Here is a 12,883-nt window from a genome sequence, read left to right as displayed (position 1 = left end):
ACAAACATAGACAACTTAAAAATAAATTTGTTAATTACAGGATTCCCAAAACATTTTCAAAATAAATTTTTAAAAAGTTAAAACAGATATAAAGGGAAACACTGTATCAATGTCAATTGTCAAATTGTTTTTTATATTTGAAAACAATTTTAGGTTATAGTATCTCACTTTACAATAATGAATGACATCTACTGAGAATTTCAAAACAAAATTATAGAAGTAATTTTTACAATGTTGACAGCAGATATATATTTACTATGTCATATGGGTGCATTCTAATAATATTTTATAGTATGAAGAGTCCACAGAGTTTAGGAAGGTCTCAGAAGGCTTTACTTAAAAATAGTACATGGTAAATTCAAGACAATCGTATGGGAATGCTCTTTTTTCCCCCAACTGGACAAAACAGTTTGATTTTTGTGTTTATTGGCAATGCTGGAGAAAGAGAAAGAAGCCAATAAGTAACTTTTAAGTGCTCCTTAGATACTTTGACCCTGCACTCACTAGTCACATAAAGATCTGAGTAATATAGTTGGGCCAAACCACACAGGCAGATGGTTACTGAGTAAGTTTGAAGACACCCCTGCTCTGGGTTACCTCTGAGCACAGGGGAGACTCTCATTCATAAGGAATGTTTCAGATACAATCTTGTCTGACTCTAAGGGCCTGGACTATTTTCCCAGATCCTCTTCTAACCAATATTTCAGAAAAAAAGCATAGATCCCTGGGTGAATGAAGCATATAACTTAAAAGTAAGGAAGCTCTTAGAAAGTTAATACAGGAAATAAAGAAGTGCTTATCTATCACCCGGGAGAGGTGGGTGAAGAGATAGGAGATGCAAGTGAATTGGTCATATGAAATCCAGACCAAAACGAGACCAAACTCTTATTCCTTGTGAGCTACAGCAGTCTTGGAAACAAAATATGAATACGTTGAATATCGTATTTCATTTGTATTTGTGTAGTACGTAACTTTAAATGGCACATGCACATTTTGCCCATGAGCTTCCCAACTGAGAGGGAGATGTACAGATGAGGAAGCTGCATCTCAGGAAGGCAGGAGACATGCCCCAGGTCAGGCAGCCAGGAAGTGGAAGAACTTGAACTCAAACATACTCCTATTTCCTTCCAGGTCTTTCCTATATTAAATCATAAGAAAGAGAAGCAGAAATGGAGGCAAGATATACGCCCTCTAAATGGTAGTTTGAGAACTTTATATATAAACCAACTAATGTAAAAGAAAAATAAACACTTTGGTGTAGGCCAGAGAAATCTGGATGGAGAAGCAGTTTTTATACACAGTGATTTCAAAGTCCAATGATCCAATGGAAATAAAGAGATATCTTGGCCCTTATCAGATCACTGTTTGCAAAAACAAAAACAAACAAGCGAATAGTCCAAGGACTGGCATATATCACAGAAAGAGAATATGATGGAGTGTTAAAAAAAATTAAAATATAATCTTATGCAATATTCATGTAAACAAAGCATTCTTTCACTGTTGAGCTTTGGTGCAATTTTTTAAGTATGTAGGATGGAAAAGGAAGGGGAGCCCACACAGTTACCACCAGGCCCAGAAAATCACATGCCATTTAAGGAGCAGGAGAAAGAAAAAGGAATTTCCATCATCCAAAAAGCAAGGAAGAAGACCTTCAAATTCTGCTGATGTTCAACAGGACATCATACTGATGTTTTCACAGTACGTACCTGACTTCCATCCCAACTCAGAAACGGCAGATAATTGGAAAGCAGTGAGAATACCCTCAACCTGTCTATTTGTTTATGTATTTATTTGAAACAGGGCCTCACACCGTTGGCCAGGCTGGAGTACACTGGTGCAATCATGACTCACTGCAGTCTCGACCTCCCAGGCTCCATTCCTACCTCAGCCTTTGATGTAGCTGGGACCATAGGCATGCACCACCATGTCCAGCTAATTTTTTATTATTTGTAGAGATGAGGTTTCATTATGTTGCCCAGGCTGGTCTGTAACAACTCCTGGGCTACCAAGATCCTCCTGTTTTTGCCTCCAAAAGTGCTGAGATTATAGGCATGAGCCACTGTGCCTAGCTCCAAACTATGTTTTTAATGCAGAGATACTCATGTTCTTTTCCGGCTAAAATCTGAAAATCAAGGCCAATGTGACATCCAGGACAGAAAGAATACTCAGTAAAAGGAGGGAGGGAAGAGCTCCACAAGACTTGCAAATGATTGAACATTTTCATTTGCTCTACAATATCCAACATATTAATCAGAAAGGTACTGGGAAATGCGATGTTCACTTGTGTTTTACAAAGTAAAGAAACAGGAACACAGAGAACAAAGCAGTATAAGATCACTATATTGCTGATGAAAGACTGTTGATTTGGAATGAGAGACAGGACAAGTAGATGGAAAAGTAAGTAAAGAAGAAGAAAAACTTGATGAGAAGGCATAGAGCTGAGTTAGAAAACAAACGCTGGAACAGATTACAGAAGAGGTGGCGACAGGTAGAAGACAGCTGGGTGATACCTTCAGTGGCACATGGGGCAAAATAGTCCAGACCCTATACCACAGGAGACAGTGGCATGAGCACAGAGGGTGCATTTGAAGAAAGAAAATGGCATCCTTTTATTTTACCTCCAGAGAGTTTAACCCAGGTTTTCTTATCACTTGATAGTTAAAATACTGATAAGCTATGTTCATATCTAACGTATATTACTGCTTGGTCACTTTGAGCCCCACCTGCCTCCCTAATATGAGAAAAGACATCGGTAAATAATGCTTTACATGAAAAGTTCATACATTGCTGATGAAAAGCATTAAAACATCAAGAATATAAAGATCCTTGCACTCATTTTTTATTCCCATTTTAAGTGGGTGTTAAAAAATGATGACTCAAACCAAGGCAGACAATTATTTGTTCTTATTTGTACATCAATTGCTCCAGCCCTAAATTTAGCACTGTCACTTTCCTTCTATCAACTAAGTGTTTCGTTTTACCTCTAAAATATGATCACCCACTCTAAGACTTGGGAACTGTTTCATGAATAGATGATAGTTAGTTGGAAGCTGGATCATGTTAACCACACCCAAGAGCACAGGACTAAATATGAAATCCCCAAAGAATGTTCCCATATATCTCTGGAAACGCATGAAGCCCAAAGGAAGTGCACCAGATGCCAGGAAGCCAGGGACCTTGGAAGATGTTACCCACCAGAGATGGCCCAGATTTATGGTGACTGGGGAACCTCACATCGGGAGTGCTTGATGACACAGGCATGTTGTCTGCATGCTCAAATGCTGTGTTTCTTTTACTGCTAGGAGCCTGACCAGGAAGCATGAGGGAATTAAGCGGTCTAGAAAACTGCCTTGATGACATCTGCAAAGATCTGCCTCTAGGAATGCCATGTCTCCTGAAAGCTTGGGAGCTGCGAACTAGTTCTGAATAGAGAGGACAGGTCAGTAAACTTAGTGATGAGGACAAATAGCAACTGGAAAACAATGAAGTCAAGGTAGACAAGTTCAAATCAGAAGGTGCTGGGTAGAGGCTGAATGAAGGAAGTGAAAACTGCTCCATGCTTTTGCCCCTCTTCTGGTACATTTGTGCATGAGGGAGCTGTCTAGGGGAAAGAAGAAATTCTGGAATGTTTTGCACAAAATCATGATCTTTTCCAATGGGATCTGTAGGTGTCCCTCTTCTAAACTCATGCTTGGGACTGGGAGCACCGAAAGCCAAGTGGTCATGCATCAAGGAGAGGTCACTTAGCGATGCATCATTTCTTAGAAGAGTAGAAGCACTTGTAAAGATGCATGAGTTCATGCTCTTCCTGCCCCAAGGAATCTACATGAATCTCTAAGACCCTCCTGAATTGCAGTAATGGACAACTCGGGGCTTGTCACTCTGGAGATACTGGGAGAAGACACACAAATGACCTTAGATCCTAACTCTCGAGTTGGGCTACATCCTTGAGAGCAAGATGGCTTTGGAGATCTCACTATGGTTCTCGAGACTTCCTGAGGCTTCAGTTGTTCTTCCAAACCAAGTCTAATAGGGCAAGCTGGTCCATCTTTCTTCCATGGGTGATGCTCAAACAGGAGTCTTGATCTGGAATCATTAATTCCTGCAGGTGCTACAGCCATTAGCTTTGTAGAGGCTAGTTTTTCACTTTTCTGAATACCTGCCATGGTCAGGAGCTGTGGGTCTGGCTTAGCTGAGGATTTCAACTTGGCATGGCTAGAAAATGGTTTAGCAGTAGAGAAAGGTGGTGCATCTCTGCCAGCCAAGAAGCATGTCAGCTGCTGTTTAGCAGCATAGTGATTTTGCTTAGCTGGAAGAACAGGTGGATTATTAAGGGGTCGATGCTGTACCTGAGAGTAGGATCACAAAATTGAATTATTGATCTAAGAGAAAGAGGCAGATGTTAGAGTCATAGGTAAATATGGACCATGTTTACAGATATAAGGGAAAGTGATAAAAAAAATTCTTCATCTCAAATCAAAACAGTTTTCCACACACTTAGTTTAAGTTTTAAAAGAAAAAAGTTATTTTCACAAAAAAGTACATGACCAATATAAAGGATTTAAGCAATATGTAAAGGTTCAAAAAAGGTTTTAAAAATCCATTTTTTAACTTCCTCCTCCCATAAACCATTATCATTAACATTAGGACAACATTATGTCAAGCATTTTTCTGTACATATGTCAGAAAGGATAGAAAAATAAAAAGAAATATTTTCATAAAAATAGGATCTTATGTAAGAAATCCGGTTCTAGTAATATTGTATTCTAGATAACTTGAAAAGAGCTTGAGCTATCAATATCTAAAGATGCTAGATAAAAATACAAAATAACCCCCAAACATCCTTTAAATGACTGGCTATGATCACAACAAAAAACAGGAAATCACTAGATGCCAGAAATAATGACTGAACTGAAAACCAGCGTGTTAGGCACATGACTTCATACAGTGACTCCCTGGAAAGGGTGCTGATCTGGCTGGAGTTATTATTTTATTTGCTTTATCTGTTTGGCTATCACCCTTTCTTCCTCCCATCCAAGCACTTTTTGTTAAAATAGCTCATCATAGTGCTAAGTTCCTGAAAATCCTTTCTTAGTCTAGTAGTTAAGCAAATGAAGGAAGTATGTCTAGAAAAAACACTAATGACCTCGGATCCCGAAAGTGGATACCACCACCACAAGTCTCAGGTCAACTGTGCATCTGCTGGTACCACAGTGAACAAAGTTATGTTAGCACAACGTTAATGATCGGGAACAGGGTCCAGGCAGAGAGAGGAACTGATTCTTCCTAGAATTTTATAAATCCTTAATCACATTATTCAACAAAAAGGTCACAAAAATCTTTATGCCACAAATTCAATCGGATTAGTATCAGAAAAAGGTTTTTTCTATCTTCTGTTATTTCCTATAAAAGTCCATTGCAACCACAAAGACATACAAAAAAAGAACCACAAATGGGGGAAGGTATCTTGCTGTTTCTCTACAGAAATAATGTTATGGTTCTTCCAAAAGTAAAGCATGTGCCTTACGATGAATTGTTTTCCAACTTTGCAGCACTGGGTTGACTCTCCACTTGTACCAGACGAACTCATTAGAGTCAAAAGCCTGGCCAACAGGCTGAAGCTACACTTGACTTACCTCCTTGGCCCATGCTGGCTTCTCACTAGGACTCATTCCTTCTTTGTAATGGTACAGTGGCTTCTTCTCCACAGGCCTCTGCTCCTGCCGCTGATGCTGAAGGGAAACTAAATAGTCTCTTTCTTGCTTTAGCTGCCTCTGCAGTCTTTCTGCTTGTCTCTGTTCTTCCAATTGTTTACGCTTATATTCCTGTCCAGATCAGGAAAGAGGAGCAAATAAAAGGCCAAATTATCACATAGAAATCACTGGCCAGTATCAGTTAAGCATGCAATGGAGGCAAAATAATGCTAAAAAACAAGGGATCTTAATACTAACAGAATGACAGGAAGATATCAGGATGTGCCACAGAAATAAGCTACTGCCTTGTATCAGTATCTACACCAGAGTGTGTCATTTAATGAAAACACTATTGCTTTAAAATGGCAATCCCAACCAAATTGCATCAATTACGAAATGACTTGTCCCTGATGAATTGCAAGTGACAAAATGAGGACATGAAATGGTCAGCATACAACTCCTAGGAAAAGCCACCCACTTCCTGATCTCGTAATTAAACCACTCAAACATGTACAATTAAGTAAAAAACTAAATAAAAAGCCAGAGACAGTGCCTAAATCATCTTTTGTTTAATAAAACTTGGACCTACAAAGGCCATTAACAAGCTTATGTACAGGCCAAAAATTATCAGAATGCCATTAAATAAAAAATTAATCTAAAAAATGCACCAAAAAGCCCATCTGGAGAACAGTGCTATAATAATGGTAATAAAAAAAGGTCCTGTACTTAAGTAGAAGCCGCATTAGCAAGGGACACAAAATGTTCCCATCGTAAGGGTAAAGCTAATAGTCTGTAAATGAAATATGACTGTAGAGCTGGTGGGTTCTTATGGGAGAGGTGTGTTTTGCTGTGATTGTATTCCAGCATGTTGCAAATGACCTTAAAAATTACTCTGCAATAAACACAGTGGGTCTCAAAAGCAGTTTGTACTTATAATAAGGCTAGATTCATACTCAAGTTTTACAAATAAATGGAGTTAATAAAGAATGCATAACAACTGTATTAAATGTATTAGGACTCAGCAAAATCAATCATATAATGTATTAAGTTTCTATGAGATTTCTGAGGTCCCCGAGGCTTGGAAGATCCCCTCTTCTGGACTGGCATATTGGAAGGACACACAGACACACAGACACACACACACACAGAAACACTTGCAAGATGAACACAGAGCAGGTCAGCTGGCTTTTGGCTTTCCCATTACCAGAAGTAGAGCTTGTTCATGCAGTAGCTGCTGCTGCAAGATCTCTAACTGTCTCTGCTCCTCCTCTAACTGTCGCCTGATGTATTCCTGGAGAGGTAGGCAGCACAGAATTCAGAGGACCAGAAAGAAAGAGAGAAACGAACCAGTAATTTCAAAGGTGACAAGAACTGCTAAGTAAAGTGTAGAAGAAAGGAGGGGAAAAAGTACCCAAATACCTCCTTACAAAGCAGGAAGGGTATGCCACACTGAAGCAAATGCATTTCAACGTAGTGAAAAGCAGAGGCCCCTCTACTTGCAACAGCTGACTGAGATGGCTCAGCATTTTACTGCTACTACTTGGTTTTAATAAACCCAGCTACATGTTAAAGCTTTTCATTACAGGTTCCTCTCTTTATGGACTACCTGGAATTAACAATGCTATAAAGTTCAGAGGCTCCTGTGCAAGCAGCAGGGATAACACAATTGTTGAATGTCATCATGCACTGTCTTTGTAATGGAACCATCCTGCAGAGTTTCACTATGCTGTCAGAATGTGATTCTAGCAAAGAGAGAGGGGCCTCCATCAATGACTCAAAGTCATAAAGACCAGAGATGGCATGAGTAGAAAAGCTCTTCTGAATCAGTGAAAAGTGGGACTTGGCTGATTTTTCATGCTTCAATGCTACTTCAAATCAGATACCCAGGATTGGGAGAATTGGAAGGTCCAGGTATGTCAGGGAACTCTGGCTGGGTAGGAAGCAAGTCTGAATGGGTGGGCATTGCCAAAGCTGTGCATTTGATTTCTTGAATGGGTGAGCATAGTTGCTTGAGAAAGAGTAAAATCCCATGTAAACTGAGCATTCCTCAGAAAAGGTGACCCAAACTCCAGAGGCGGCTGGTGCTAGGGCTCCCGGAGGCCATCGGCAGGGTTCCTGATCCCAGCTGTACCTGCTCATGTTCGGCACGCCTCCTCTCCTCCTCCCGGCGCATCTGCTCCTCATAGTGCCGGCGCTGCTCCCTCTCCTGCTGCTTCCGCAGCTCCTTCTCTCGCCTTTGTTGCTGTAGGGCAACAAGCAGACAACCATGAAGGCAACAGGCCCCGGTGGGGGGTGCCAGGGAGCCAGCAGGAAAAGCTGCTGAACCCCAGACATGAACTTTTTATGAGAGATGCCTAAATGCTCCAAGGATCTTCGCCCCTGGGGCACTGGGGGGTACACTGGCAGAAAGGGGGTGAGAGAGAGATTCAGTGTCATGTATAACTTCCTGCCATTTACCATGTAAGTGGACTCTCACCAAGAAGTTCCTGTTAACTGTGTTCTCCCCGTGGCTGGTGAGGATTTTCAAGTCAGGGGTGGGAAACACCAATGTAAAACAGGTTATTTATGACATATCATCAAGCTGTTTATGAAATTACTTCACAATGCTTAAGTCAGTCAATCTTTTTGACACCATGTAACACAAAAATTTCATACAGTATGTAAAAGTCAAAGAGGTGAAGTGACATATTCAAAGCCATAAGAATAGATGGTAGAGGGAGCGATAGGATTTACTGACTCCCACCTAGTCCCCTACCTTTTCTCACATATCATGCTGCTTGTCTGTGTTTTCTGGAGTATTCATTATTAAGTGTTAATTTCAACTTCTTACTCCGATAAGACCCTTATGCTTGGGAGCCATCATCATCATCATCAGTCAATCATCATCCTCACCTCATGCAATAACCATGCCTCCAACGGTGGGCAGTGTGATCAACAGCTTACGTGCTTTATTTCATTTCATCTCCACAAAACTAGGTATCATTATTATCCCCATTTTATCTGAGAAAACTGAGATATGGAGAGATTAAATAATTGTTCAAGGTCACATCCAATAAGTGCTGGGGCTTGATTTCAAACCAGACAATATGACTCCAGCATCGGAGCTCAATCATTACAGAAGATCAAGAAGCCAGAGGAGTGACAGAAAGATGACAGAGTATCTTTCTTCATCATAGTCTTAGGAAAGGAGAACATTTTAGAAGTTAGAACTAGGCCAAGCAGTTACAGGAGCCAGTGGTTCTTAAGTAGGGGCAGTGCCATTACCCATCTCTGGAGCATTTGCAACTATGTAGGGGCATGTGAGGAGTATTTCTGCTGGTTTCAATGACTGAGGAGCATGACTGGCATTTAGCATGAGAGGCTGGTGATGCCAAACCTCCTGCAATGCACAGGATTGCCACACATTACCAAGCATTTTCCCATATACCATGGCATTAGTGCACCTTTTGAGAGAGGCAGCAGGCCCTTTGTGTCAGATCCTGTATTGGCTTTGGGATTTCTTTTTCCTCAAATATGAAGTTCAGGGGGGACATACCAGGGGGGCGCATTCCCTTGTAACATTCTCAACAAGACTTCACTGCATGGCTCAGGAAACATGAGGTACCCAGAGTAGAATAAATTGTGACTGTCTCACACTGATAAGTTAGCTCTACACAACCAGGGAGATAGTTTTATACACAAGTTCTGTGTCTCAGCCCCAGCTAAAACCAACCACAGATATTCAAAATGCCAAAGAAGCCCATGTGGAAGCCTTCCTGAGGGAGCTCCCGTAGCAGTCCTCTGGACCTGCTGTCTTCCAGTAACCTCTGGGTCTTGGGAGATAAACTGTATCTCTTAAGACTCAGTTTCTATCACTTCCAAATCAACAACTATTTGTCCATCTTGGATTGCAGGCAAAGGGGAGCTATTAGAGGACTTCATGCAGCCAAATGACTTGATAGGACTTGCATTTTCAAAAGGCCACTCTGTGGATCTAGGCGTAAAATGATAGGGCATCGATGGTTCCAGCAAAGGCAGACTGAGAGTCCATGTTCACAATCACTGCTGAGGATGGAGACGTAGCCAAGAGGAAGAAAGACTAACAACTATACAGATTTCTGGTCATTCTAACAGGATGAAGTCCTGTTCATCGAGTCCATAGAAGGTGGACACCAATTTAGAAGTAGGAATTAGAATTAGGCCAAAATAGGCAGGATTTTGCGATGATAGGTTGTAGGAGGGCAGATGAAGTTCCAGGCCAAGGGGCACACTGGACGATGGGATAGAGAAGAGCAGGAGAAGCAGGAATGGAGTGGACGCCAGCATGAGGCAAGTCCCAGACATGCGAGTATTTGTTTTACAGAAAAATAATACAGGAAGATGTGAGTAATTGTTTTACAGAAAAATAATACAGGAAGATGCGAGTATTTGTTTTACAGAAAAATAATACAAGAAAACATCAGCATCGGCATCGACTGAGTAATTTGGATTGCAGACCCAAAACAGAGATATTTCCAACACTCAGCCAAAGTGAATCAGTGCCAGTACAGAGAATAAAATAATTATGTATACAGATCTGGATCCTGGCAGGAAATAGCCCTAATTTAGCTAACATTTCAAGTTTCTTACTCCAACCATCCATCTCTTTCTTAAGCAAAAGGAAATAATCAAGCCCTTTGAAGAGTTAGCTGATTTTTATGTGAAGGATTTGTACATTTTAAACCCCTTTGCCAGGAATCAATACTGTTTTATAATTACATGCCACTCAGGCCCCTGTGCAAGGTGTATACAGTATTGATTGCAACTCAGGAGTGTCTGGGCTTCCCAAGCACTCCGTAGTTTCTGAGAAAGACACTCAAAGGTAACTAATAATTAATAATGATCTCACTCGGATCAGCCACCGCTAACACATGGAGGCATCTGCCAGGGCTTCGGTTCCTGTGGTGAGGTTGGAAAAATAAATCACTTTCCCAACCTTCTGAGGGCACCCTGCCAATTACCAGCTGCTGCGTCTCAATGTTAATGCCACTCCTGAAAAAATGTTTGCTTTCTCTCCGCCTGTGCATGGGGCTGTTTGAGGGAGGGGATGTACAAAAACATGTCAATGCAAGACCAAATCCCTGGCCTCAAGCATACACCTTTACAAAGCTTTGATGACTCTTGCTAGAAGCAGCTCTCTGAGGGCAAGGCCAGTGCTTGATTTCTGCTGTACCCCAACCCCTCACATGGGGGCCTGGCACTTGGCAGGTGCACCTAAGAGTTTATTGAGCTGAAGAGAATAAGAAACTTGAGAGAAAAGACGACAGCACAGTATCCTCTTAAATTTCTTTGCAGAAAGAAATTTCCCTCCGATCAATACTGATGGTATGGCTACCTTTCCATACCTCATAGCACGGTTATTTGAGTGTATCTTACCAACTTTGCAATCTAGATTGAAAGCTGTTTGTGGGCAAGGTCTCTGTTCCACTTGTTTTTATCTCCCGTTGTTTCCATATCAGGCCAGCCACCACTGATATTTGTTGTGTTGAATACTGCAAATTAGATAAGTAATAGAAAAGGGGAAAGCCCTGCAGAGCTTTGTACCAGACCTTTGCTCTTTGACGCCCTTCTTAGGTAGCTCTTGTGTGCCAGGACATTCTTTTATGTTGCACACAGACAGAACTGGAGAATGTTTTTCTAAAAAGAGTCACCTACAATTGGCACTGGCACGTACCTACTTGTCATCTTAGAGAAAGGCATGAAAAATAAAATAAAGGAAAAAAAAGGGAAGTGAAGAATCAAATAGTATTCCTAGATCTTATTCAAATTATGCATAATGAAGATACTGGTCCTGCTATCAGAAAAGAATGGCTTCAACCAACTACTCTAAAACTGTTGGCAGATTCTCCACCTATATTGAACTGCCTAGCAGTATATTTTCATCCATGTCTTCTTGTAGGCATTGCCAAAAGTGATATTCCTTAAAACTGGACATTCAGTGGCTTCTTAGAAGTTCTTGATTTTTTTTCCTGGTGGGGAGAGGATGGATAGAACCTTCTGTTAAAGCTTTCCAGGCCCAAACAATTGTTGCCTTACTCGATGGAGTAATTGTTGCCTTACTCGATCAGAGCCTTCTTGTCCCTTCTGTCTTCTGTTGGTGTTCACCAAGCGTGACTATTTTTTAGTACAATCGTTATTATTTTAAAATATTTAAAATTTCTTATTTTAAATATTAGAGAACGGCATGAAATATTTAAAATTTAAATATTTAAAATTTCTTAAATATTTATGATTGAGATGTAATAATTGGACATATTTATGGGGTACAATGTGATGTTTAGATAAATTATGTAATGATCAACTCAGGGTAATTAGCATATCTATCATCTTAAACACAACATTTCTTTGTGATGAGAGTATTAAAAAACCTTTTATAGCTATTTTGAAATATGTAATACATTGTTAATTCTAGTTATCCTTTTATGCAATAGAACACCAGAACTTATTTCTCGTGTCTAACTTTAGCTTTGTACTCATTGACCAGTCTCTCACCACTGCCCATCCTCTGGTAACCATTATTCTACTGTCTCCTTCTATGAGAATGACATTTTAGATTCCACGAGTGAGATCATATGGTATTTGTCTTTCTGTGCCTAGTATATTTCACTTAATATGATGTCCTCCAGGTTCATCTATATTGCTGGAAATGACAGAATTTCACTCTTTTTTCTGGATGAATAGTACTCCCTTGTTCATAAGTACCACATTTTCTCTATTCATGCATCTGCTGATGGACGCTGGGTTCATTCAATTTCTTGTCTATTGTGAATAGTGCTGCAGTAAACAAAGGAGCACAGCTATCTCTTGAACACACAGATTTCCCTTCCTCTGGCTATACACCCAGTGGTGGGATTGCCAGATCTGGGGATCTATTGGGGGCAGTTTTGATCCTCCCTATGGATGCTCCCCTCAGGCTACCTCTAGGCAGAGACAGTGTGGCTGGACTTTCAAGCATGTAAATTTGTTAGTTGATTTTCATGAGGAAATAGTAATCTTGTCCACCCTGTTCAATACATTTATCCCAAATTGGCTATGTGGAATTTTTGATCTGTAAATTCTTGACAGATAATATCACCTCAAACCTTAAATGTTGAACTGTTACGAGAGATCTAGTTGTGAGAAATAATCCTCATGTATGCTCCTCACGAGGGCTGTGGAGTCAGTCTTTTCCC

At 40.5% G+C, this 12,883-nt stretch overlaps 1 protein-coding gene across 5 annotated transcripts in view; it reads right to left on the bottom strand.

Annotated features, from left to right (window-relative positions):
- Positions 1 to 12,883, bottom strand: part of TNIK (TRAF2 and NCK interacting kinase) — a 413,784-nt gene that overhangs the window by 71,660 nt on the left and 329,241 nt on the right. For 3 of the 5 annotated variants that reach the window (XM_064378648.1, XM_064378644.1, XM_064378645.1), the window contains exons 13-15: positions 7,825 to 7,935; positions 6,898 to 6,984; positions 5,637 to 5,825 (exon numbers count right to left, since the gene is read on the bottom strand). In XM_064378648.1, the coding sequence (XP_064234718.1) occupies positions 5,637 to 5,825; positions 6,898 to 6,984; positions 7,825 to 7,935 (387 nt within the window). The remainder of the gene's footprint in view (positions 1 to 5,636; positions 5,826 to 6,897; positions 6,985 to 7,824; positions 7,936 to 12,883) is intronic. The other 2 variants (XM_064378646.1, XM_064378647.1) reach the window with 1 other exon arrangement.

Source organism: Aotus nancymaae, unplaced genomic scaffold (assembly GCF_030222135.1).
Source record: "Aotus nancymaae isolate 86718 unplaced genomic scaffold, 86718_ANA_hifiasm-v0.15.2.pri h1tg000019l, whole genome shotgun sequence".
In the NCBI taxonomy this organism is placed as follows: Eukaryota; Metazoa; Chordata; class Mammalia; order Primates; family Aotidae; genus Aotus; species Aotus nancymaae.
This window is presented reverse-complemented; position numbering and strand designations above follow the sequence as displayed.